The 27,121-nt window shown below is 38.5% G+C and overlaps 1 protein-coding gene across 2 annotated transcripts; it reads right to left on the minus strand.

The window, feature by feature from the left end:
* Nucleotides 1-723: 723 nt before the first annotated feature.
* pds5 (cohesin associated factor B pds5) lies at nucleotides 724-25,910 on the minus strand. Of its 2 annotated transcripts, none has more exons than XM_022843799.2 (30): nucleotides 25,628-25,910; nucleotides 19,074-19,395; nucleotides 17,632-17,783; nucleotides 17,311-17,390; nucleotides 16,989-17,139; nucleotides 16,444-16,582; nucleotides 15,913-16,149; nucleotides 15,463-15,573; nucleotides 15,189-15,304; nucleotides 14,866-14,968; nucleotides 14,441-14,560; nucleotides 13,766-13,849; nucleotides 13,351-13,473; nucleotides 13,115-13,222; nucleotides 12,703-12,813; nucleotides 12,271-12,418; nucleotides 11,877-12,037; nucleotides 11,603-11,670; nucleotides 11,359-11,455; nucleotides 10,570-10,878; nucleotides 10,162-10,365; nucleotides 9,689-9,760; nucleotides 9,326-9,454; nucleotides 8,813-9,086; nucleotides 8,374-8,507; nucleotides 7,566-7,667; nucleotides 7,211-7,372; nucleotides 6,777-6,849; nucleotides 6,148-6,584; nucleotides 724-5,684 (listed from the first exon to the last, which is right to left on the minus strand). In XM_022843799.2, the coding sequence occupies exons 2-30, from the start codon at nucleotides 19,164-19,166 to the stop codon at nucleotides 5,652-5,654; spliced, it is 4,131 nt and encodes a 1,376-aa protein (XP_022699534.1). In that variant the 5' UTR covers nucleotides 19,167-19,395; nucleotides 25,628-25,910; the 3' UTR covers nucleotides 724-5,651. The 2 variants fall into 2 exon arrangements, with proteins under 2 accessions (XP_022699534.1, XP_022699532.1); XM_022843797.2 differs by having other exon boundaries at nucleotides 6,142-6,584; nucleotides 25,628-25,908.
* Nucleotides 25,911-27,121: the final 1,211 nt, after the last annotated feature.

Here is a 27,121-nt window from a genome sequence, read left to right on the forward strand (position 1 = left end):
TTTTTATATCGTTTATTTATTTACCTTATGTATATATATCGGTACATTGCATTTTCCGCTCGAGTAACGTGATTTTCCCTAGATTTAGGTTCAAAAAAGCATCAGAGAAGTGCATAAACATGAATTACGATCTATTTCCGCAGTGCTAAAGGTGTGTCGGTTTGTGTGAATTGTCGGCTTCGAATAACCCAGTAGAGTGAATCTGACCTTCTTGTAGGTTAATATTTTATCTGTTTTTCAAGCCTCATAGAGTAAGAAACTTAGTCTTGAAAGAAATGTCACAAATTTTCTGTTGTGAATAGGAATTTTGCTAAGAAGAAATTAATGAAATATGTCAATAGTCTTTATGACGGATTTATTGTAATTAGAAAACAAATTCAATAGGGTAGGAGAATTTTAAAAACGTCTCAACGGGAGAATGAGTGGACTTAAAAGGAAAGACTGGATGATCCTAAGTCAATATGTTAGTATATGAATGAGCTTTTTTGCTAGGTAAGGCCTTAACGACAGATTCGCGCCTCGTACAAGACCTCGAGTTGGGTTTGGGAATAAAGTTTTTTATGGGTTTTTATGGTTGAAATCTGATGAAATCTGAGTCATCTCTTTAGATAAAAGAATGATTTTGAAGATTTCTCCTTCCTTTAAATACATGATTTTACTTAATTTCTCAAAATACGCAGTAAAGTTCTTAAGCGTGTTTTGATGATGAATAAGAACCGGTCGTCTAAATCTCCTCTTTATTATCGTTTTTTCTATTATTCATGTGAACCTTCAATATCATCAGCTATCTATTGACATTTCAACTAATATCATGAACTCATTATTATTAATAAGTATTTCTTGATAGTTTTTGTGTCAATCGATTAAGTGTTTCGAGTTTAAACGAGAAACGTAATGTGTCTGCGCCCGGCCTAAAATATAAATCATCACGGTTCCTACATATTCGGCAGGCAAACACCTATCTACTACACCATCATGCGCATCTGCTGTGAATGAATAAATACGTTAAAAAAATACAAGAATCCTGGCGGCATTTCAAAGAAACTGATTGGCGCGACTTTTGAGAACAAAACTGCTCTGTTTGGATACCCACCATTGACATTTTCGTTAAAAAAAAAATTGGTAAAAAAACTCCGAAAGATTCTCCATATCAAAGAAAGCAGACAGTGTCTCTTTCATCTGAAAAATAAGAATGTATAACTACGTGGTTCCTAATCGCCGAAACAATATGACTATGCATTGAATTCAGTCTCTCCATAGAATAGCACACTAAAAATTTAACAGACATATATTCGTCTATTGAAGCTTTCTTTAATATTACTTGACATCAATTTGAGAGGGCGTTGGTATAAGCGCATCAAAGGCCATCCTTACCTAATATTTAAGAGGATTTGTACAAAGTTGATTTTGTAACGACAGAAACGGCTCATCCCCAATGACCCAAATGGAATTTTAAGCCAGGTGCGAGGAATAATCAAATGATTTTTGTGATGACAAAAGCTTCGAACTTCTGGCATAATAGTTAAACAAGCTAGTCGACCTTTTTTGCATTATTCGTTTATAGTTATGCAATGAAATTCTAGAATAATGAACTAGCCGAATCGCAATACAACTATACGATACAAAGGGAAAAACGACACGTCAACTTATGTGTCCATAGCAGTACAGACAACACCGTCTCTTTCTCTCTGTCTTTCTCTTTATATAATGTCTATTTACAATCATAATCGTCTGCTTTTACCTTTGCCATCCATCAGATTTGCATCGTTTTCGCACATTTTTCTTTCTCTACATTTTCCTGGCTCGACAGTTATCGAACACACCGTAGTCTAATCTTTCGCGGCAATTCGAGTTCCTAGCGTCGGATCTCTCTCGCTTCGTCAATATTGTTAATGGAACTGCATGCCATCGCTGTTGAGAGCTGCTGCTTGGTGATAGCACGAACTTCAGTCCACGATATCACACGAAGTTGTTTTTGCTGTGGTTGCTTTATTGGTACTGCAGTAGTTGCTTGCCTTTAAACTCTGCTCAACCTGTACTCGCACTTTATTATAATTTAGTGATTTCGTTCCACATTTTCTCACGAATGTCCATTCACTATTAATATTTCAGAAAAAAAAAATCAAATAATAATAAAAATAAATAGAAATACATACTACTAATATAATTAATATTTCTACTCATATTATCGCCTTTCGTTTCTTTTTCTTTACCACCTTCTATCTTTCATTTCGTACCCATATTTTCGTTTGCGTGGTTCACATTGTTATTACCATCGTCGTTACCGCGCATTAATCATGTCGATCGTTAATCTCTATCCGCGGCCACTGTGCATCGACGATCTGTCGATTTTTCCACCTTCGCATTGATACTGTTGTGTCTGTTCACTGTTATCAAGGGCAATATCGCACTGGTCATGCAGTTAATAGTTTGTATATGTTTATTATTACTGCCGCGATCATACACAGCCATTCCACTTTCTGGATTCACAATCGCCTCCATTTCAGTTCGATGCTATATCCATTTGCTTGAGAATCGTTTTTTTTAGTTTTCAAGGGCAATATTTACTTTTGCGATATTATTTTCCTTTCATTATGCGCATTTATATTCAACTAGTATCTACTATCAAACGTTCTGGTTTTCTAATAATTCAACCTTTCATTCTCACTACAGAACTTGTCGCAAACAAATGCCTTTGTCTTCTTTGTGCTAAAATAGCTCGGTGATTGAAAATATTTTTTTTTTTTCTGCATTCATCCCTATGTCACTCGCGCAATATTTGCTCTGTTCGTTACATTACATCGTTGATTGACGGCTAAATTCGTTTCATGAAATATAATTCATTCCATTGTCTAATCAGATGAATTAGTCATTAGCTGGTTAGTATACTTATAGGAGTTCCACACATAGATGTGGGTATCGGTGTGTGAATGTCGTCGGAAAAGCAGCTATCGCCGGTAACTATGCTCTAGCTTCGTTGGTCTACTAATGTATACGATCGTATTTTTCTATTGGTAATGATGATTGGGTTGATGAGCATACATGAACACGTTAACGCCAACTCATAAAAGAAAAACAAATAGCTTTTTTTTTTTAGAAAGATGTGCTAAATGTGATGTCGCTAGAATTGTTTCGCTAAGAATTCTGTCCTTTACATTTTTTCATATGCAGTATAATAAACAATTTAGTAAAATAATATAGCGAATGAATTATAGTGACTTAATGAAAAACGCACAATGCTTTAGCCGTGGGTTGGTTTTACTTGCTGAATTTGAATCAGGTTCAAGTCACGTATCAAATCAAATCGTTCCATTAATGCTACAAATGACCATTGTATGCGGACTTCTTATTAAATGACATCGAATGTATAAATTGGGCCATTAATCTCGCCTTCGCAATGTATCTGCCGATCCGTTCTGCTAAACAGCGTCACTGGCCGGGTCAAAATAATTCTGGTGATGAAAATCTACAATGCAATCGTTTCAGTGTGATATTTTCTTGCTCGCGAAGTTTCTCTACCATAGAAACTTGCAGTTAAGCAATTGTAACGGCCTTGCCTACTTTCAAAACTCGAGATAGAAGGACAGCCGCCATCTTGTCTACGTCTACTCTATGTAGTAAGGAATCTTCATCGCAAATTGAGATGTGTTTCTGCTTTTGCGTGCGCTCTTGCGTCTGAACGATCCTCGGTACGGTTGAATGAATATAGAAGAGTCTTGGCCGGTCCATGTCGCTCTGTGTATGTATCTATGTGTGTGGGGGTGTGTGTGTGTCAGTAATATTAAATAGATTGCTCACAACGCCTCAAAGAGTCCGCCTTTCTATCAGTCGAGAATCAATTATCTCCGCTGAATAGTCAATAATACAGTAATACTCACCAGCAGAACGGTGATTCACATGAGAACGCGAGCTTTGAGCGTTCAAGCATCACTCACTCCCTGAACACGCTGCTAGCGACATCCATATGCAATCGATGCGTACCGTTAGGGCAATTAATTCACTCACTCAGTCATCAACGCGTTTCCACCAACCGTTTGCTGCACAAGTAGTCTTTAACTTACCTGCACTGTTTTGACCAGTGGCGTATTTGACATCTGACGTCATACTTTGGGTATCTATTACTCTCTAGTACCTAAACCTCGTAGCAACCTTACCTGTCTGCTTATAAATCGTATTTGCTCGGGATTATTATATATATAGAGAGGATGTCATCATCTTTTAACGGGGTCAATTTTTGTTGAAACTTAGTGGCGCTGTCGTCAAGCGCCCTAAGATGGTAAGAGCACACGACCCGTAAAAAGAAAAAGCATCATAAAGTGGTAATGACGTATATAGAATATTTGGCATTTAACCACCCGCCCATCCTTCCGATTGGTTTCGACACAACAATCGCTTCATTAACATTATTAGGTGCAGACGCCGCTGTTGTTTTCAGTCGGCTCTAACTCCAGTCCAGTTCACTCAGACATACAGCGTATAACACTCATCGCAGCTACATTTAAATGGCTGGTCGAAGTGCCACGCGAAACCACCACGTTTCATCTATTAGAGGCATACCTACGTTACTCGTTCGCTCTGGTAGCACATCCGGTTGGCAGGACATTCATATACTGTGACTTATGAACCACCTCTATCCGATGTCTTTTTACAAAAAGCAGAATCATTTACCGACAATTCCTGAGCTACGTTAGCTTATCTGCTTTGCTGCGGGTGTTGTCAGAATACGATCGGTATCACTGTCAGGCTGTTTTAACTCGTAACCTTTCAGATTGTTCTCTGTGGTAGAGTCCATTGCTCAGTCAAGCTATGGGAACCTAATAGTTCTCCTCATCTGCTCGAATAGCATCCGAAAAAATCGAATTTTTTATATTTCAAAAACAAACACAGTGTTACTACTTTATACCGATACTAGCTATTTAAGTGTCAATTTCGGAATCGATGACTATTTGTGTGTGTTTGCTTGTTTCTTTGTTGGTTGGTTTGTATGTGTTATTGAAGATGTGTCATTACTCAATGTTATTAAAAAAAAAATGTTGCGGCCTTTTTATATCAGCAGAACATCTTCCCTATCATGCTCTTTTTGTGGATGAAGAAACACAATGTATTGAAATAAGCAGCAGAAATATTATCATCGTTCCTACCCATTGTTTGATAGGATGGGGTAGAACAGGTCAGCCTCGATAATAGTGATTTGCGAAATTCGCCTAGATACACCGCGTCGTCATAACATCGCGCTTGCGCGTCCACTGCTTTTGCGGCCGAGTTACTTGGCTGTCCAAATCTGGCTGTGAGCAGCCCTTTTTCTGGTATCATTTTGTGCTGTGATGTTCGTGTTTCGTACGTATCGCTCGCTACGCGTTATCCGTAGCTTTACCACTGCCACCTCAACCGTTTGACTGAGACTATTGATATTCGACGTCAAAGCTATTCATACTCTAGCAGACGACATTGTCAGCTGTCTCAGGAAAATTGAATTAGATCGTACAGTTGGCGGCGCATGAAGTTAGAATGATTAGAGGTGATCGCACATTGTTGATATGATCGAACGAGGGGTTGCCATCTCCAAAGCATGGCTGACGTCACCAAGAGTCACTGGTATGCCGCAAAGATCGTTGCGCCGTGCTTCCTGCATCAAATCCGATCAACATATTTCACTGGACGTGGGATGATCGGGTCATTCGTTTCTACAATACATCATGCATAATCAAATCATAAAACAAATGGAACATGTTTAGATAATATTTGTATACCAGTAGGAAGTAGTTACGCTCGAAGGTTGTCCCAGGCCACAGTTAAAAGCAGCAGTGGGACAAAGATGTCAATAATAGCAAAGAAACGATATTTTTTTCTTGCAATATTCCTTACACAATTAAGCTAGATTAAGCGTAATCCCTACCTTTCTATATGGACGAAGATATTTTATTGTCAATTAAGCATAGTTAAAAAAAAAAAACGTTTCGATTTAAGTTCAACAGTCTGTAATAGAATCTGTTTTTCAAGACTCCAGAATTACTATTAGTTAATTTAATTAATTAATTAACTAATTAAGTTAAGTATCTACTGATTATTACCATAGATCATAATTTTAGATGACGTGTGTTAAAGCCTTGAGTTCGCAAATACAACACAATGCGCACTTACCCCTACCTGATGCGACTGATCGATCTGATTGGCAGAATTATTGTCCTGTACAGATGGCTGTATTTGGGAGATCCCACCGGTGGTCGCTTCAACGCATAATCGCTTCACGGACGAAGCGCCGTCCGGCGTAAGAAGGTGCATGTTTCCGCTAGCTTGTTGCTGATCAACCTGAATCGTCGTTACTTGAAGATGATGATGGAGTTGTTGCTGCTGTTCCACCTGCGCGATCTGCTGATGGCTTCCATCGGTGGTGATGAGAATACTCGCCGAGCCTTGCATCTGTTGAAGTGGCACCATCGAGCTGGCGTCCAATGATCGCTTGGTTCCGCCAGTAGGAGTCGACTGGGAGGTTTGCATTTGGATGGTTGCCACCTGACCCTGGGCCATGCTTTGTAGAGCTACTTCTGTCGGTACAGTCACTTGCTGAAGTTGCATTAGAGTGCCTACAGGAAGAGAGAAAACATCAAGAAAGGATTACGATCGTCAAAAAATTTGTACATGGCTGTGCAAGGTGCAGTTCGTAGTCAAAATCTCAAATGCCTCAATGCTATCTACCCGTAGTTATAAAGCTGCGCGATATCGCGTATGCTAGAAAGGCAGTGGCTTTATTTTTGTCACTGTTAAGCTGTACATACCGCCCGGCTGTTGGCCGATGATGTTCACTTGATTTCCATCCAACGTGGCTTCAAGTCCGACTCCACTTCCACTCTGTTAAATGGATTGATCAATCAGTTGATGTACACTGTGTGCTAAACGATTGCTAATGTAAAAGCATTCTTCTATGATGATAGTATGCTGGCAATAAACATTATATTTTCATACAACTTGCAGTCGTAGCAATGAACATGAAATCTTAGTCTCACAGCTGGGTTTTCCCGAGTACATACGTATCACGTAAAAAAAACACGGTTTTTTGATTGAGAACAAATCAAAGCACTCCACTACCTATTGCATTAAAAACCCTCGATATAGTTTGTTTAGTGCTTATAACGCACTCTATATCCCACGCAATCATTATACAATTCGACTTGAACGTCATGAGTTCTTTACATCATTCTGGTTAACCTACCTGTTGTTGTGTAACTGTGGTGGCTGCGGCTACAGCCGCTCGTGTCGCAACAGCTGTCGCCTGTTGCTGCTGTTGATGCTGCTGCGTATCCTTTTTGCTTCCAACCCCACTAGCAGTGACTGCGGATGTTGCTACCATTCGATTCGATGTGTCTTGAATTTTCTGTATCAGAATACCAGAAGACAGCAAAACCACAAGCTGTTAAAAAGGACAACAATTGGTGCGCGCACTGCATAACTTGGAATTCACCTCGAGTAGGGAAGTTTACTTAATGGAGCCTTTCTCTATGTGAACTCCACGGAACGAAACGTCTCATACTTAAATATCATAACCCCGTTAGCCAATAACGACTTACCCTCGGAGGAGCAAAACCGAGCTCAGGAGGAAGGTAGTATTTGGTATTGTATGGAGTACTCTTATCTGGTAATACAAAGAGTTTTGCTGGCAGTCTAGCTTCCTGAAAGGCGCATGCCAATACGCACACGTTATAAAATACACATGCACATGATGCGTGTCACCAACTATGTGAAGGTGAACTGAGAGTGAAACTCTGTTAAAGCGGTTAAAATAACTTTACGTTTCTGTATAAAAATATGTAGTAAATATTAATTTTTACATGGAAATTTATAATAGGCATTCGAGAGACATGAATTTTCGGTTGTTGAGCAAAACATTATTGTTTCGTCCATTGTTTAAGTTGAGAATTTCAGCGTCTGCGAATCGTCAAATTTGATATATCGTTGAAAAGCTCTGTTTACCCTACAGGGCTTTTGCTATCATTTTGTTCAGGTCATAATGCTTAATCTCAAGGATGGACTGCAAATGGAAATGTAAGCGGCAAAAAATCTCGTCGGGTGTCTTACTCGACGTTTAGTGTTTGTCGAAGCCAGCAGCCTTTAAAGCAGCACAATTCTACTCGATATGTTTTCGCTCTACATGTATGGCCTCCTGTCTAACATCGAAAATTATTCGCTCCGGAATTATAGTCGAATTCGAAATCACAGAGACCAATTTCAATAGACTTCTTTGATACCTTTATAGGGAGATTTTGACTTCGACGAATGTCGCATGCTGCATAAAACCTATGTCAATATAGAAAGTTGCGATAAAATAGGGGCATATTTAATGGACGATAACCTTTTTTTATTAGGGTATTTTCTTACCTGAGGCACTTCTCGAAGGCCAAAGTTTGCAGTCTTACTCATTATGAGAGCTAGCGTAAGGTCGCAGACAGCATAAAGGCGATGATTTGCTGCTTCATTTGTTGGATTTTGCCGATCCTTCGAACGTTTGATGCCTAAATTATTGACGTACATAAAACATAAAGAAGTTACCTGCCTCGTTATCGCATACTTTGATAATTAATAATATTAGTTTCTCTATTTTGATAAATTTCATGAACAATCATCTATACCGTTCTATAATTGTTTATTTGATAAATGCCAAGTCAAACAGCTTGATGTCAATTCAGTCAGAATAAAAAAGGGTTTACCATAAGTGAGATTGTGCTATCTCTTCAAAAACCTGTTACAACAGGGGACTTTACTAACCCTCAATCAGACAAGTGTAGTAAAATGTTATGAAAGCTGGATGCAAACATACCTTCAAGCAGTTTCTTAAAGTAAGAAAATGAGTAATTGTCATTTTTTGAGCAGTGCGGCTCAAGCTGAAACCAGAGGCATTCCTTGATACGGTTAAGCGCTTCCACATCAGCCGGTTCCTCGTACAGTGGATCATGTGCCATCAAGTGGATGACATACACTACGACGTAATCTGGCAGAACGGTCAACAACTTTGGTGAAGCCGCAATTGGATTTGCCTTGAGATACTCCCGTCGCCGCTGGATGTTTGCAAGAAGATAGTGTCGCATCTTCGCCTGGAATGGAACGTAGAGAGCAAAGAACACAAAGTATAATTTATTTTACCACTACATTGTACAGAACATATGTGTATTTATATATGCCAGTGCATTATTACAAGTACACTTACGTACTTGTATGTACTGCCGTTGATATGCAGAAATTTTTTCACCAGATTAGAAACAGGGCAAAATAAGCTGCAAGCCCACAGCTTTTTTCACATTCAGGAAAACACAGTTTTTTTCCATTCTTTTACCTTGAGTGGTCGACGTTGTTCGATGCCTCCATAGGAGAGCAGAGCCATAAATTGTAAAGGCAGCTGCAAACTCATCAGGCGTTTATGGAGTTTCGCACTGAAACGTTCACGGACTTCGTCCACCGGATCCTAAACACAATGAAAAATTAATCTTACTTAAAATAAAGTCTTTCTTAGATACTAAAGTAAGTATAATTTTTCATCGAGGAAAAATGTACAACTCAATTTATTCATATGGAATTTTGTATTTTCATACTTTTATATACAAAAATATATATATATGAATTCATTATCCAAGGCACCTTAAAACTAGATGTAAAAAGCTATCTCGCTCCGGTTAATGGGAGACGCTAGATGACTTACTGTTATGACCCCTACAAGTCGCTGGAATTGCGGTTGCGTGATAACATCCGCATATACCGTACACGAGCACACCTATAACAGTCAAAACAAAAATATTAATGACTTGTTCCGCTACCGTTATCCTAAGCAACACATTTTTAGATATTTCCAAATTATATCTATGGACAACCTGGCACCACAATAAAATTACGTTGTATTTTGCTAAATTACGACACAGGATAGGGCAAAAATAAGCTCAAAGGGAAAATAAACCGAAGTATATAGCTAGGAAAGTGTTAAACTTACAATTGTTAAAAATAGGGCTTACAATTGAAGCGGCATTCGTATTAGCTAGTAACTTAATTTCTTTTCTAACAAGAAGTTTAGTTTTTCTCATTTTTATATTGACATTGTTTCCTACTGTAAGCCTACTTTCGTTTTCCCTTGTATATGCCTTCCATGCAATAGCGTTTCATTTAGTCAATGTAACAAACCTTTAGAATTGCCGCAGCGGCCCATAGACGGAGATAACTTTTCTCGCAGTCGCTCACGTGCTCTCGTTCCATCAGGTCGCCCTGATTTTTTAACATTGTAATCAAAAGGCGCAATGTACTCGCTGCGTTGGCCGTCAAAGCTTGAGTACTTTGCTCTACCTCTGTTTCCTGCTCCGGCAACTGCGAATTGCCCTGCTGTTGTGCCTGTAAAGTCGGACATTAGTTGCGAAGCGAGTCCATATAATAAAATACCAAAGTAGTGCATAAAACCAAAAATTTCACCGTATACGGTACATCAAGATAAAGGCTTTTTAATTGCTCGATCGTGCATGAGCTGTTAGGTTGCATCACTTAACGATTAAAGGTAATAAAAAGCATTTAAGAGTGTCCTAAAAAAAACAAATTTACCTGATGCATGTTGGACAGGCCGACAAGCCACCGTCCTATCATCTTTATGCCAGCTAGTTTACATCGTGTCTCGTGCGGCAGCGCTTCATATTCGCACCATTGAAGTTCACTCATGCGTGCTTCCTCTTGATCCAACATCAAAAGTTCCTTTACAACAACTTTGGAGACGACACTCTTCATTTGCTGGTAGAACGTCTCAGGTAGGAGTAACGCAATATGCCCAAGGGATACAAGGGCCGTTTCGAAATTGGCCGATGCCAAGGTAAGGTGCTGTTTCAAATGGTCAATTACCACACCTAGAACACGCTCCTAAAAGTCGAAAATAAACATAAACGGTACGGGAATCACAACGGTGAAGAAAGTTTCATGAAGAAGCTATACGTAACTGGTTTCTCAGCTTTTAGCAAAACATTGAACGTGTGAAGATGGCGTCACTAATTCTACTAATGGTCTAAAATAAATCTAAGTAATTTTATGTACTGCATTGCCTACAGCTTTGCTTTGAATTTCTGGACCCTACCAGTGTGAAACGGAGTGTGTGTTCAGTCTCGAACCTGGACTATCTTACAGGTCCGTAAGCTTAGTGAGCAAAGACCATACCACTAAACCACTACTGGGTTGTTACTTATAGCGTACCCTTAACTTGAACATCGCGACTGGAATAATGCACGTGAGTTACTGTCTAATAATTTTTTAAAAGGGGATTCGAAAAACAAAACTTCCAGTTTAAGTCAATCTTAAAATTGCCCTAGGCTTCGGGATAAGTAAACAATAACTTTTATATTAAACCTTGTGAAACACCATGTTGTAGAGGCATTGCACGGCGTATTTCGCTTGTTTTGGAGTGCCGTTTTCAACGAAATTCTGCACAACGGGCTGGAGGCGCCTGGAAAGCCACACAGAAGTTTGTTAGCTGTTATTCGTTAGGCTGAACTATCAAACTACTTAGCATTTATTTCCTGCCCTCGAGAGAAAATCAAGCTCCCAAATTTAATGCATATAAACATTGTTCATAGAATACCCGCCTACTTACTGTGCAATGTTAGGGAAATGCGTCTCCAGATCTTTTCCCACATTCGACAAGACCAGCAGTACTTGTACCTTCAACGGCAGATAAACGGATCATCATTTTTAGAATACTCCATTATTTATTTTCTCTCTATTGAAATCTTTATAGAGATCAAGTCGATGCGCAAATTAATTTCAAGTAACGATCGGCATTGATCCCTTTAAAAAAGCAATTTCGTTGTCTAACAGTTAGCCGATGTTATATTTATGGTAATTGCAGCGGCGACGTATAGGTGTACCTGTGTCCTAGAACAGTCGAACCCAAGAAAATGATAGATCGTCTCGAAGATTTCCTCATTCATAAACGCGTTTGGAAACACTCCACTCAAAGTGTGGAGTAACTCCAAGCCACGATACGCGGATTGTGGCACGTTGCACTGGATGTCTATTTCACCCGTCCCTACACAGTATAGTGAACCAATATTAAGAAAGAAAAGTTAATTTTGGTGGAAAAAGAGGTACCTTTTGAGAGATGGGTAATAATAAGATGTCATCAAAGCACAAAGAAGGCGTGGCTTATCGTTTGAAGTGAGAAAAGTATTGATTTTTATATGCGCACCTATTCATTTTTACTCTTGACAAGATGTGTCGTTTAATAAACATTTTTTTTTCTCTATTTTTCAAGGTAATCACCTTGCAACGAATCCTGGACGTATCCTAAAATTTGTTTAATTCCTGCTGAATCAACGACAACTGGCGCCACCCGTTCCAGCATTTGTTTGATCGTAACAAAGAACGAGTTGGTCTGTACGGGCAGGCCGAGTGACTTAAGAACCTCTTTCTGCAAAATTATGTCCAAGAAAAAAAAATATAGCAGAAAATTAAAATCCGTCTTGAGTGTTAACTTCGTATTAAACTGTTGGTCCAAGAACACGGTAATAGCAATCGACGGCACTGAACAACCATGTTAGATTAAATAAAGACTCTGTTTTTACACCACACGACTAGCCGAATCAATTCTTAAAACATGTATATTAGAACTTAGCTTGATTATCATACTATAAACAAACTCGTAAAAAAATTAAATAACTTAAGAAATACAAGCGCATTTAGGCATAAACGTACCACACTTTTTTCCGCTTCGGCACAACTTGCCCCGCCATCAAGAATCAGAACCATATGCTGATATATAGCAGGGTTCACCCGGAGAAGGTCTGTGAATCTTACCAGGTACTCCTAGAATCTCGAGAAGAGGTTAAGACATTTAGAAAATATGCGAACAGCTACATGCAGGCATCGAAATCATCATTCTGGTAAAGTTCATCACCAGAGGAACTACTATGATCTAGGGCTTCTTAGTAGCAAAATCAACGAGACATAACGGTGAGTATTTCGCAAGTCACTTAGCTACCTTGATATGCGCCTTCCATTTTATGAGTCGCGCTAAAGGTTTTCAAATCAATCGCTAACAAATTGAGCATTCATATCGAAGCACGTAACTGCAAATAGGGCAGGAAAGAAAAAAGCACTATCTCACTTGTGCTCGAACTGGTTCAGGTAGATTCCTCGACATGTGCTGAACCCGTTTCATTAATTCTTCTTGCTTCTCCGAGTCCATGGGTCCGGAACCCAACAGGTGAACAACCTAGTGTAAAAAGTGGGACAGTTATCAATGAGCACTGGAGTTGCGTCAAGTAATCATCAGTGTTGAACATGTGTGGCCTAATCAGCAGCACTCGCCTTAAATGTAAGCGAAAAAGAAGTTAAATGTACCTGTTTGATTTGTTGCCGAATGGCACATTGGCATTTCAGAATTTCGATGAGTGCCTTTACCGCGTGTTCATCACACGTTACAAATAGCTGGTACAGTTTAAACGTTCGAAGATCATATGATAACTGAAAGACATAAAGCATAAAACGCCACCACATTTACTAAGAAAAATGACAAACGTAGCTTAATAGTGAAATTTTACAGTTTATTTATGAAAACACTAAGAAGATTCAGAATAATCTTCGATTCCAGAAACCTATTAAATATCCACTTGGTATAAAGTATGTACTAGGAAGCGCAACGAACCAAATTCACCGCTTTTATCTTACGAAAAATGCAGCGCAGCCCCGCATGGCAAACAGCCTTTTGAGGCAATACGAATAACTTATATTATCACTTAAAGCAGCTTGAGTATACCTGGTAGGGAACAAGGCAAGTGTGTAGGATGCGTTCAACAATCAGCCGGTCTTCCAGCTCACTCTGATAATATACGTGCAGCACCTGCAAGGACAGCAAAGATGTTTTAGATACGCCTCAATGAACGACCCAGCTGTGGAAGCAACACCTTGGCCTCAAAAATGTTAGTTCTATAAAAATGCCCAGAAGAAACACAAGTAAAAATATGGAAAAAGCTTTTTAGGACAGCACATGCTATTATACCAACCACCAAGCCAAAGATTAATGAAAAGAAGAAGAATCTGATCCGTCATACCTAATTAGTTTGCATGGCTTAGTTTACGATATCCAGTTTATATTCAGGCAGGATTTGAATAAGTTATACTAGTATAGAGTCTAACGAAGAAAAAAAACCGAAAATCTTAGCCCAGCGAGACGAGGCAATTCAGTAAATGATGATAAGAGGGAGTATTTCAGTAAGATTTAGTATCTGTTCAAAGATAGGTACGGCTGAATTATCTGACTGCGGGCTGAAGTGGTATCAAATCAGGATTGTTTGTCTCTTCGAGCTTAATCTTAGCTATGTACCGTCCGGATAGCGTATGTGAAAAGGATTTGCGCAACGAACTACTACAGAGTAGATGATCAGTGTATTGAACTGAAGAATGTGGTCGCTTTTCATTCAGGTAGTCGTACCTTGTCTTTGATCCAGGCCACACATGCAACGATATTGGGGTCTTCTGTCTCATGCGAGCCGCATGTGAGGTTCTTATAGATGTGCGCCAAACCTAACAGCGCCTCCCGTCGAACTTTGAACTGCTCAGAGAAAAGATAAAATATATAGATCCAACATTAAGTTCACAGATAGCCTTGAATTTCATCTCAGGGTTTATCACTAATCGGCGGTGACACCAAATTCAAATTAGCAGCCTTCGAAAACTAAAGTCGGCAATCTTCTCATCTCAAAATCAGTCTTTTTGTGCACTTCAATGATAAAATTCGCATTTTTTTTTTTAATTTCGTTTTTTGCGACTCGAGTCTTGATTAGACAGAGACATCCAAGCTACAACACCAAGGATTGTATAGAAACTAGTGACAGCAGAAAGCAAAGAAGTACTCACGTTTTTATCGAGGGTGCGTTCTTTGACGATGTTGAGAAGCTCAATACTGACAGACTCGAAGTTCTTTTTCGCTGCCTCGACAATCGCCATCACGACCTCAAATCTGTTCATTAAAAGAATGCACCAATAACCAAAAGTTAATTTGGGCTAATAATCAAAACCCAAGTACAATTTTTGATCAATTCACGTTTTGTCCACCATTAACTTCGTCTCACATAGTATGTTATCCCATTATAGCCCTTGTCCTTTTTTTTTTTTTGAAACGCTTGCTAAGTACGCGAACGGCAGCATCTTAGACACAGAAATGCTGACCAATTCTGTACCTGACACTTTCGTTGGGATCATGCTGTCTCGTTTTCAGCGCCTGCGTGATATCATTTCTCAAAGATGGCTGATTTAATAAGAAGTGCATTGAATACTGGACGCACCGCATTCGAACCTATAAACGGCAAAGAGGCAGATAAGTAATGTATGCAGCTCTACAAGAATCAGGCCTATTCTTTAAATGATTAAATGGTTACTTAGTGTTATAATTATAGAGCCATTTAATAAAAAAATAGTTTAGTATAAATCACTCTGCTAATCCGAAGCGCTTACCTGCAGTTTGATATCATTAAAACGGCCGACAAGAGCGTTCCACAAAGCGGGGTACTGGCCGGCTAATTCCGAATTTTTTTCCGAGAACATTCGCGCGACCAGCTTGGTAACCTGTGTAACCACAAGAAGCAATGATTTAAAATTTGTTACCTACTTGTTTAACAACTCTTGGGTCAGTATCTATTCCGCGGAACGTTAATCGATTAAGTGTACACATGGATTCGTTTAGGCTGATCAATTTTTAGATTCAACCATGCCGAGTTTTGGGTCTAGAAATGAAAGACCACATAAATTCCTTAACTCTGAGGTTTGGTATTGATAATGAATTATTATTTTCTTGGAAAACAAATTGACGATTTCATGTGCCAAATTGTTGTCACACATTTACCCCTCGTCTCATAAGTCCTATTGCTTTTGAAGTATCATCGTTTTGTCGTTGTGTTTGCTAACCTCTAGTCTCTCATTATTCTCTTTGCACTTGAGTTTCATTTCGAGCTGAGGTAGAACTCCTGCCATGGCCTGCGGTAGGATATGTGACAGCTCGTAGATAATGTCATACATCGACGGAATGAGAGTTGAACCACCAGTTTTGCCCAGGACTAAATAGTTGTTAAAGAACAGATGCAGGTGCTGTTCGAGGGCCGATGATGTTTTCTTAAGAATTTCACGTGACAGTTGCGATGCTACCTGTAAAAGCAAAAACCAATATCAGTCATGACCAAATCGAAAATCAGTTACAAGATAGCCAAACCAGACGAAGAATAAGCAATGGCTGTGTTCCGGTTAGCCATTCATAATATCGATAGCCTCACTCAATTAGATTTTCTTGCTATTATCGTACTTAGGGAAACGCAAAGGTGAATTATGCTATTAACCAGTAGTATTACAGTCTTGTCTGATATAAAATATCATATAGTTCCCTACAAACACATTTTTTTTAATGTTTGCCTATGTAAGCTGATCAAAGCCAAGTCGTCATGCCTTATGAGACGACTTTTTGGGTGGAACAATGTAGGCAAGCAGTGTGTCAAGCAGCTTCTGCGAAACTCCGTCAGCCTCGTTGATCAGTGGGCATAACATTTCCACCATGAACGAGCGAACCTTTGCGCTGTGGTAATCGCTGCAACAATATGACAAGTACAAATATCTGTTGTTCTTAGCCCAGTCGAACACGGAAATCGATGACTGACTTCAGTCAAAACACGTTATAATAAATATGCATGTCAATAAAATTTTCAAGACGTATTAAAATATATTATAGTTTTGACAAATGATAATATTAATACAATAATAATAATTATCATCATTATCAAAATTAAGCAGTTGTTTTGGGACTGAAACGCAGATGGCTTTCACAGTAATTCGGTCAGAAACATGTACAATCTGTATAATTGCTTTTTTTATAAAGGTTCCTCAGCGCTAATACGCCCACAACTGACAGCGACGTCTGTGCCAGGCATTATAAACATCAATAAGAATCAAGATACGTGTAGATTACGGCGTATGTAATCTGTTCTTATACGTACTTGACGATGCCAAGGATGAGTGTGTAGAGGTTACAGATAATGGTCTGATTGCATTCGAGATCAAGACAAATATTAAACGTTTTCACCCAAGCGAGGTTCTCCAATAAATAGAAGTAACGTTTAAATGTTGGATTCTTCGGATCCTTAAGACCTGAGAGAAAAAACGTTGCAGTAAAAATTCAATTTAGAAACAAATAACGTACTACAAATTGAGCTTATATGCCAATCAAAATATAGGTTATGTTGATAATTTAGTAGCTGTTGTCATCAGTTAACTTCGAACAGCGTGTGACGGAAGGTCAGGACACGTGAAAACACCTACCTTGGAGTTGTTGAATGAAAAATTCAAAGATGGCCCGCAGCTGTTCCGGGTCCTTATAAGGAGCCTCGGGTGCAAAAACCCTAAAACAATAAGAGTATAATGATATGAAGCAGCTCCCATGTTGCTCCAACGGAACATATATATTCGTATAACCACTATCACTGTGGTGATAATGGTTTTGGTGATTGCATAGGGTAACACATAATTAGAATTGGCCTGCTAAGTTAGCCCTAAATGAGTAATGGAATCTCCTGTTAGCGATTCATTTTTTTCATGCATATAAAATAATCAAATGAAATGATAGGATTTGTATATGCGTACCTGAAGACATCGGCAATGCAACAGGCAACGAGCAACCGTACATCTCTGGAATGATGTTCAAGGAAGAACTCGGAAGCAAGATGCAGTGCCAGTTCAGAGTACCGCGAGTTGTCGTCTTCTTGATTCAGGTTCTGGAAGGCTTGAGCGCACTCCTGTGCGATTGCCAAAAATTACACAAACACGAATCGAGTGAATACGATTTCGAGTTTCACCATTAGTTTTATTTGGACCATCATCGACGTATGTATGCTTTTTGATAACGTGATGCCGTGACATGAATTAATTATTGATATCTACGTTTTACGTCCGAGACAATCGCTAAGAATTGCTGTCTATGGATATGTGCGTGCTAAGTAATGCTATGATACTGATAATCACCAAAATAATTAGGTCCTCAATAGAAAAAAAACGTTATCATGTAGTAGAGAATTCGACGGCTTTTCATATCGCTGCTCCTTTATTTATCACTTTTGTACTATTCACTTATCTTAAGCTAAAATTATTTTCAAAAACTGTGAATAGCATAGATCTCTTAGGCCGTAGGCTTAGGTTTATCAGGCACCTGTAAATGATTCAGTTAGCAACAAGCATCTATCAGTCTCCTGCGACATGACGGTACTAGCTGCACTGTGCAGCTCTGACAAGGTTACGTTCCATTAATGTGTTCGGTTTTTATTCTTCGTTTAGTGTTGTAAAAAAACTGTAACTGGCAACGAGCGATTTTGGTGCTTGGCCAAAATCTAATCACATTAGTGGTTCTTGCGGTTTCTACCTTTGGAACGAAATAGTAAGATCTGGCCAGAAAGAGCGGCTTAGAACGCCTCTGTATACAACGAATGGTGGTTAGACCTCAACTTATGATGAACTTACGATGTTATGGAATTAAATTGGTATCTCAGCTCCAAGCCTTAGCTCTGCGTCAGCGCGTTAGCTTTAAATATGAACCAGGTGCGGGCGCGAACAAGTGAGCATATAATGCCCCTTCTATGCGATAAACAACAGTTTTCACGGGCTAACTTAGCGTACTTGTAGGACTTGTTCTTTCTTACCTGCTTATGTTTCCAAACTATACTTTTAGGTAACGAAGCCCTAAAACAACTTTCGAAAATATCGAATCAAGAGCGAACGCTCATATTATTGAGCGAAATTTATCTTAAGGTGTTTGCCGAGTGGTTCACAGACTCAATAGCAAGCATTCTGTACCCGTTACACCTAGAGGCGTTTCGTTTGGAACCAACATAAATATTTAGCTCCAATTGCGCTAGTTGCTCTGAGTATAGTTACATACATTATACTCCACCCCGCTTCATTTTATCTGCGTCATATACATAATAATGTGACCTTACTAATATTTACAAACTACTATTACGCACATTTTGTTGCAGTTACATTTGATTGAGCTGCTGGATTTTAGTGACATGCAAGCAAGAAAATGGACGTACCTTCAGTCTCCTTGCCAAGTCATCTTCCGGAAGCTCGGCATAGATATCTTTAACGCCCGGCGGGTAGACAATCCTCATCTGAGTGCTAGCCATTGTAACCGATCGGGATCCGAGTCGCTTTCGAGGTTACCGCTACGATAGATTTTGGTAAAAAAAAACTGGCGGGGTAGCTGCTAGCGCTCGTTGTATGACTGTCGGACCGTGCCTCATTCAGCACAGCTGCCCTCACCGATTTCACGCCGCATGCCTTATGCAAACGATTCCCAAATCAGGCTGCCCAAAATCTGTGCCGCGCAGCCGGCAGCGCCATGCCGGCTCGTGTCTGGCTCAGGAAAAGTTGCGGAAAGAAAAGACACTTGTTAATAGAATTAAGCTGTGAGGCATTTACTGCGATATATTTGAGAACAAAGGAAACGAGAAATAGAAATTGTTATTGACGTTAGAAGACACTAAAGTTAAAACGTATCCTGATGGTAAATGTGTCCAAAAGAATATCATGATCCTGTACTACCGCTGCTACGTTTTGGAGATTTCGCTAAAAGCGTACAAGGGCTACCATAACATGGTAGATGTAAGAAAAAAAGGTAGTTTTGTATAAAGTATTGTAAAAAAATAATAGTTTAAAAAATTAGCTATATAGGAATCAGCCTCACTTTTAGGTTACCATATTTAGAATTCAGTATTTCCTTTTTGGAATTAAATAGTATAGTTGAAATTTATTTTCAGTAAGTGACATTTTGAGAGTAAAAAAGTATATGATGCAGTCAATACTGAGATAATCACCGTAAAAACAAATTTGAGAGATCACAATCATGGCTAAACCTTTGGCTGAGATGGCCAGGAATCTTTGGTTTAGGCTTCGTCAATGACATACTGCACAACAAGCAAATAATGAAGCTTTTCAATGAAATATTATTAAGCCGGGGCACGCGATTGATATGCGAAGCTATCAATTGACGCACTTCTATCATTTCGGGTCATGAAGAACGCTTGCTATCGTATTAAACTATAAAGCTGCTATATTATCAGAACAGTGCGAGCAATAAGCCAGACAAATATGTCCTATTAATAAACAAAATATCTCACAATATATTGGGTAGACGTTTAGGATTGCATTGTTTTTGTCCACTGCTTTCTTTTTTTTCGGTTGCTGATTGATTAAATTAAAGTTTCTCTTCCGAGTTACAAAATTTTATTATGGGTTCAGGCGTTGAAGAGAATGCACCTCTTAAACTGTGGCAATTTGGCATTTCATAAAACAGAAATTATATTTAATATAAAAAGCATATTTATTACAACAAATGATAAATAAACACCATCTCATCGGTATACAACAGCTACTAACAACCAATTTTTAAGGAAATGAATTTAATCGAAAAAAAAAAACTAAATAAAATTTAAACGCGATTCAAAATTAACGAGTTCTGTTTCGATTTCTTTTGTTTATATTTTACCTAATGCTCATTATGTGTTCATCACCTCTTAAAGGTTTTGTTTTAATAATAAAATTTACCTTTTTCTTAAACAGCCGTTTTTTAGCCGGATTTTCCATCTTTATCATCGGCCCAAATTAATTACTGTATATGTTAAAGATCCTTTTCGCTAAATAGGATTTTCATTTTTTTGGGAGTATCAGAGCTTGGAAATTTAAAAAATAGATTTATGTTAAAGTTCAAACTTGGAAATAGTTTTTTGGTCTGGACAATTACGCACTAAAACATATAAGAAATATAATGATTTCCCCAACGAAATATATTACTTGATTAGCAAACAGCAAATTTTAAAAAGAAATCAATAAACAAAAACCCAAATAATCTCTGCGTAAACCTAGCTATTAGTGCCTTGACAAGTTTATAGTTTTGCTAGTATTTCCATATCAAGCTTTTTTTTAACATTTCAAGCTTAGTGACCCCCGATGTATATACGATTTGATATACAGTTACTCGTCCAGATATTATAATTTCAAGAGTAAATAAAGCGGGTTCAATTACAGTCTATTGGTTATCAGTAGCATTCTCCATAGCTTTAGCGATGGTGATGACCTTCATGGGCCTTCTCTAAAACTGCTAAAAATAAATATAGAAAATAGGAAATACTGGTAGATAGATGCGAAAGCACCGGTGCTTACGTTTTCGTACCATTTACAAGAAAATGAAATAGGTGTTCGCGGAGGATAATAACAAATGAGGAAAAGGCGTTGAGTACATCTGTTACTGTAAGACGTGAAAAAGAAGCACCGTATGTTTAAGATCAATTATATGATTTGGCCGAATGTCGAACCCGGTTAGCAACACCTGCTGGAAGGGCTGAATGACTAGGATCTCGCCTTCATAATAATAACGCCAATATCCATGTGTTCTAAAGATCCTTCATCTAGGAAGGTTTGGCGTATCTCATAAATGAGGTGTGTAAAGACATAAATCAACAACATACTTTTTTCACGAACCTGTTGTATGCAATTCTCCAGGGAAAAAATTCTCGAAATAATAAGCCAACTGCTGTATAAACATCGATGAGGTTTGACCTGGTCACAAACAACAGACACACATATTTACATTTGTATAAACCCTGCCGAATATGGAGTTTGTGTCATTGTCTTGAAACAATGACAGGTTTATGCCACAAAAATTTTCCGTATGAAAGGTATTTTAGACAATAGCACGGATTACATTTTTTCCCAGTTGTATGCACCTTGGACAAAGAGACGTCAGAATGTTTTTTTTTTTCATAGTCTTTCGAACTCAGGTTCATGAATGATTTCGATTAGATTGGTGCAGAATAGCTTTTGCACATATCTAATCGCATTTTCTCCGCTGTTTATACACGTTTTCGGCACTATGAATTAATTATTGTTTTGTTTTATGATGAACGAAATCTCATTTTGAAATAGCGTTTTAGGATGAATGTTACAAGCAAAAAGTAAGCGCAGTTTTAAACTTTGCTTCGACATCAAAGAACCTATCGAAGGAACTCGGATTATTTATAGAGCCTGAGTGCTAGGTTTTTCATTCACCACATTCCGATACGTAACGCTAAAGGATGACCACCTTTTTCGAGCACTTACAAATAAAATTCAGAATGGTGCATTTAACATGTAAAGGAAAAAAATCTCAAAAATCAGTTGAACAGGTTCTTCGATACCAGATATATGATAAGTTAATTTCTAAATAAAAATTATTGAGCGATAGAAGTAGATAATTTATTGCTAACGTTTGGGCAAGAGACTGTTTTTTAATTAGTTTAAAAAATGGTCATTACTTTTATATCAACTTAAGACATATATACTGTGCACATCATTTCTATTAAAGCTCATGGTATTTTTTTAAATGGTTTTTATTACAAGTGGAAGTTCAAGTTGCTGTTTCCTGCGGCTTCCTGACCATCGAATGTATTCTAAAGGAGAGGGGTAATAAGAAGTCGGCTACGTCGACAATCTGTTGTAAAAGGTCTAACACTTGAAAGCAACAACGACCAAACGCAAGACCGTGTACATTTGTAAATCCTACTTAAGATGTTAGTTTAGTAATGACTTGCATGTTAGATTGCTCGTTAAAACTTTTAGCATTAATCAGACCGTATAGCAGGCCTCGTCAGGAGAGGTGTTCGGAAAATTAAACGCTTTTAACACAAATAGTTATGCATCTACCCCCTGAAAGTATCTGCTCAATCTTAACGAAAAAAGTAGTGTAGCAAAGCAAACGGTTTTATATAATATACGTTACCATCCTGAATGAATGAAACAGTTTCTTTTTAGCGAAAGTCTCGTCATAAAGCGACTTGTATTTGACATATGTAATGCCGAATGATGACGTCGAGTAACGAGATTGTATGATAAATATACAGCTCGCGTAATAAGGTCAACGATCACCTTCCCTGCTTGGAGGTGTGCCAATACTAAGTTGAGGTAGAGGCCATCTGGCACAGTATGCAAAAATATTTGTTGATCTGACTGTTTCTATCTGAACGGCAAGGGATATGGTTATATTACTTTTGGTCGATTCTCCTAGAATATACAATCATAACTTCAAGCTTTTAAGCTCCACAATTATGAAAGCCCTGAAATGCGCATGCTCAGGTCTCGTAATCATTCAGTCATTAATTATGTGAATGGTCCTATATTGATTAAATAATTTTTCGTTAAGCTAAGCTTATTCAAACGCCGTCATGCGGTCAAAGTGCCTTAGAACCAGCTTAAGCAAGCTAAATTCGATAGGCGAATTTTTACACTTTTTTAGAGTTCAATCCAGGACAGTAGTAAATCGACTTTACCACAATTTACCAAACTAGCAAAAAAATCAAAAGAGTTTAATTAAATTCAAGTTTATAGTCTCAAGTAACAAGGTTTTAACAATTTGATAACTTATTGGACGTAGCGTTTACGTGACGTTTTATTTTTTATTCGATATATTAAATGTCGGTTTATTGTCATTCGGGAGCTAATGTTCACGTCGTCATCGTAGCTTTGCAAGGCTATTTGCTTATTACTTCACTAACAATATGCGAATTATACTTGGCATTTTTCACACGAAAAGGAGTCGATTTTCAAGAATAACAAGAGCTCCATAGAGTTCCTCTATGGTACGCTTGTGAGCGTACCATAGAGGAACTACGTCCCAACTGTAAAATCGCTCTAAATAGGTAATTGTATTTAAGCACGTCTCGTCGTCATGTAACCATCGAGTTAAGCTATTAGCGTATAGATAATTAGCTACCCATTTAATTCCACTAGTCGACGCCACCAATACCAGCTGTGCTGATACATAAACAGGCGATTACATCACCTTTCTATTGCAAGTTCGTATATTCGATTTGTCTGTCTCATAATCGCGTTAGCAACAGACATCATTCACAGTAACTTTTCTATCCGTTTTTACTAAACGCAGCCAACATATCAATTTCGGCTGACGTATATGGGAATCCCTTAACTTTTTTGCCATTTGTAATATCTCTTCTAACTTTCGTAATATGCTTATAAGCTTTTAATATATGCTTTTCAAGACAGAATTGATAAGGTAATTTCTATACACTATGTTTCTAGTGACAAGGTATCGCCTTGTGTATGTTGACGAACAAAAATGACACGTCGTAAACACCACACGGATCCTATTTAGGGAAACAAAATCGCCAGGCGCCGAAAAACACGCCAAATAGAATACTTGACGAAAAATGAGAGCAAAAGATACAAAGCGGAGCAGGCTTTGACACAATCTGGGTTAGAGCTGATTATCTCTGTTAGGTTGGTATCATACATTCTCCTCTTTTACCGATCCAATTATAAGTTATTATTATTGTTTTTACGACTGATAAAACACAGCTTTCGAGTAGAAATGATGGTTTCTTTTCAGTAATCCCCTAATGGCACTTTAATTAAATCACTATTAGTTTGACAGTGTAGTAATTTTATAGTTCGTCATTTCTTCTCTATCATTCTATTCTACTAGGCTAACTACTACTCGATCCTTTCGATAGCCTTCACAGCCAGTTGAAGTACACTACACTAGGAGCTATTATTGCGTCGAAAGCATGTCGAGCTTTTGTATACCCCAGATCACATTTGACACTCATTTGTAACTCTGTCCATTGGAAGCAGCAGTCGCTGCAAGTGTCACGAAAACTATGAAGATTATTGCTATTGAGCACAAGCCATTCGTTCCGATTAAACCAGAAAGAAACGTCAATTTTTTTCTATTTTGCTGTTGTACATTAAGTCGAAGAAACCATCCAGAGGTCACTCGTATTATATAATAGATATGTATCGCAGCGGCACGGAAACATTTTAGAATAATATGGTACTGTTGTCCAAACAGTCTATCACACTATTTAGTGGCTATGATGCTGGTTTGATATCATTTTCGGCCTATCATTGAGGAAGGATTTTAGTTCCTTCTTTCTTCCCAGTCTTTCCAACCTGCAGTTTACTAACTAATTGCCAGTATCCATTTGTCGACAATACACAGCCAATAATCGAATCAAACAAAAAAAATAAGACGGGTGAGCTAAGGTGTTTTTTGCAATTGATGATGTACACTTAACTCACTGAACCAGCTCACAGGGCTCCATTTCTGTGTTTATCTTTCTGATGTAAATAGAGAAAGGCATACACAGTTAACGACGGTGTCGCATCTGCCATCGTATCTAGCGGAACTACATTGATACTTCAACAATCTTTTATGTCGCATCAGGACATATTTGACACGACTGCACCGAGATGTTTGAAACTCTCTCTATTACGGGTCGTTGGGCGGGTAACTCTTTATGTGTTCGTTTGCGAAACGGGGAGAAGTAGCTCTTGGGTCCGCTCTGATGCTCCGGACGTTGTGTGGTGTTGCTTGTGTTAGTAGTTAACCCACAGGTCTGGGTGACCGGCAGCACACACAAAAATGATTCCTTCCACTTAGCTGGACTCGAAACTGCTTTACCGAAACGGACATGATTGAAAGATATCTAACCATGGTTGGTTAATGAATTGCCCGCATCAGATAGGATCGACTTGGTTTCTTTGTCGGGGAACATTTAGTCGCAAGAAGCGAATCGCATTTCGTCTCTTTGTTTACCTTGTGAAGCGAGCGCCGTATAGTTTCTAGCTGAAGGATAGCTTCGTCGGTGGCTAGCTGAGAGGCTTAGATAGGTAGTCTATCGTAAGCGACAGTGTTCACAATGCACCGATTGCACACGAAACGTCCAACGTTTATTAGTCCACAGGGCCTGCACACCTCGTCGCCGGTGAAATTTGCTTGAAAGCGACGCGAAACTCGGTGCGGATCAACCTCAATTCGAACGTTTTGGCGGCTCTTAGTAGTTGCACCAAGAAATCGAGAAAAGTTCCCAAAATGTCGCCTAGATGGCGGGACTGCCATGGCGGTGGTTGGGGGCGAGGACGTTGTGCGTGGAAAGGGCCCGCCAAATTTAAATCCTGACAATGGCGGGCAATACTGTGTCTTCTTCCTCATATTCTGATTTCACTCATTTTATTGGTTGTTAATAAATCTTAGTAGTTTACCAGGCTCCGTATATGTAACTAGGGGCTAGTCACATGGTTTGTGGTTGCGTTTCAAGCAAATCAAGTTATTACTATCTTTAATAGTTATGCTTTGTTTCAAGTCAAGAACAAAATGTCTGTTTCTAAAACACACATAATATTTCTCATATCACCTGCTAACGGATTGTTAGCAGAATAAGTAAACAGGTTTAACTTGGTTAAAAACGCATATCCATTAGACTACTTCTGGCTTTCCAGAAGTGACCCTTTTGGTTTCCGCATCATGTTCTCTGCAAACGCTTAAGATAGGCATTTCGCAACGTGTCTTCTAAAAACCTTAGAGCCAAACACTATCGCAAAGACTGAGCTCAAAACATTATAAGGTAGCCATATAGATAACTTTGGGATCAATAGGAGCCTTAGAAGATTATTCTGCACGTAGCACTAAACGGTTTTGTGGGAAAGCTTATACTTATCTATTTTTCGAAGCACTGCATTGACGTCTTCGATATAGAATATGACGCCCCTACAAAAAAAAAAAACGTCATTTTAGTTTTGTCAATCTACATAAGATTCGCTAAAATAATCAACACACAAATCATCAAAGCCATCGAAATTAGCGCCTTGAACTCAGCCTACGGTTCAGTTCGAAAAATATCTAGTGGAATTTGAATTACTGACCAAAAAATTTTCATAGCGTGATTTCGGATGATTGATCAAGAACCAACCATTGTATGTACGTTTACATGTGACTATTAATGAACTGCATAAGGTATACATATATATGTTATTTTAAAATATCCTGTTTGCTCACCAACACGCACCTTTTTCGGCGCTGTACAATGGGATCTCTTATTGAAATGAGATTGGATTAATTTATTGAGTACTTTGAGATATTATTGAGGTATTAATTTACTGAGGAATCGAATAGAAGGAGTTGGATCCACTTCTGTTACTGTGACTATGAAAGATCAGTCTGCTATCTGTTAACAGACAACGATCCAGTTATGGCTTAATATGTGACTTGATGCTTGCGTCAGATGTCGCTGAATTGGAGCAGCGATAATTC

Source organism: Varroa jacobsoni, unplaced genomic scaffold (genome assembly GCF_002532875.2).
Source record: "Varroa jacobsoni isolate VJ856 unplaced genomic scaffold, vjacob_1.0 scaffold_1076, whole genome shotgun sequence".
NCBI lineage: Eukaryota > Metazoa > Arthropoda > Arachnida > Mesostigmata > Varroidae > Varroa > Varroa jacobsoni.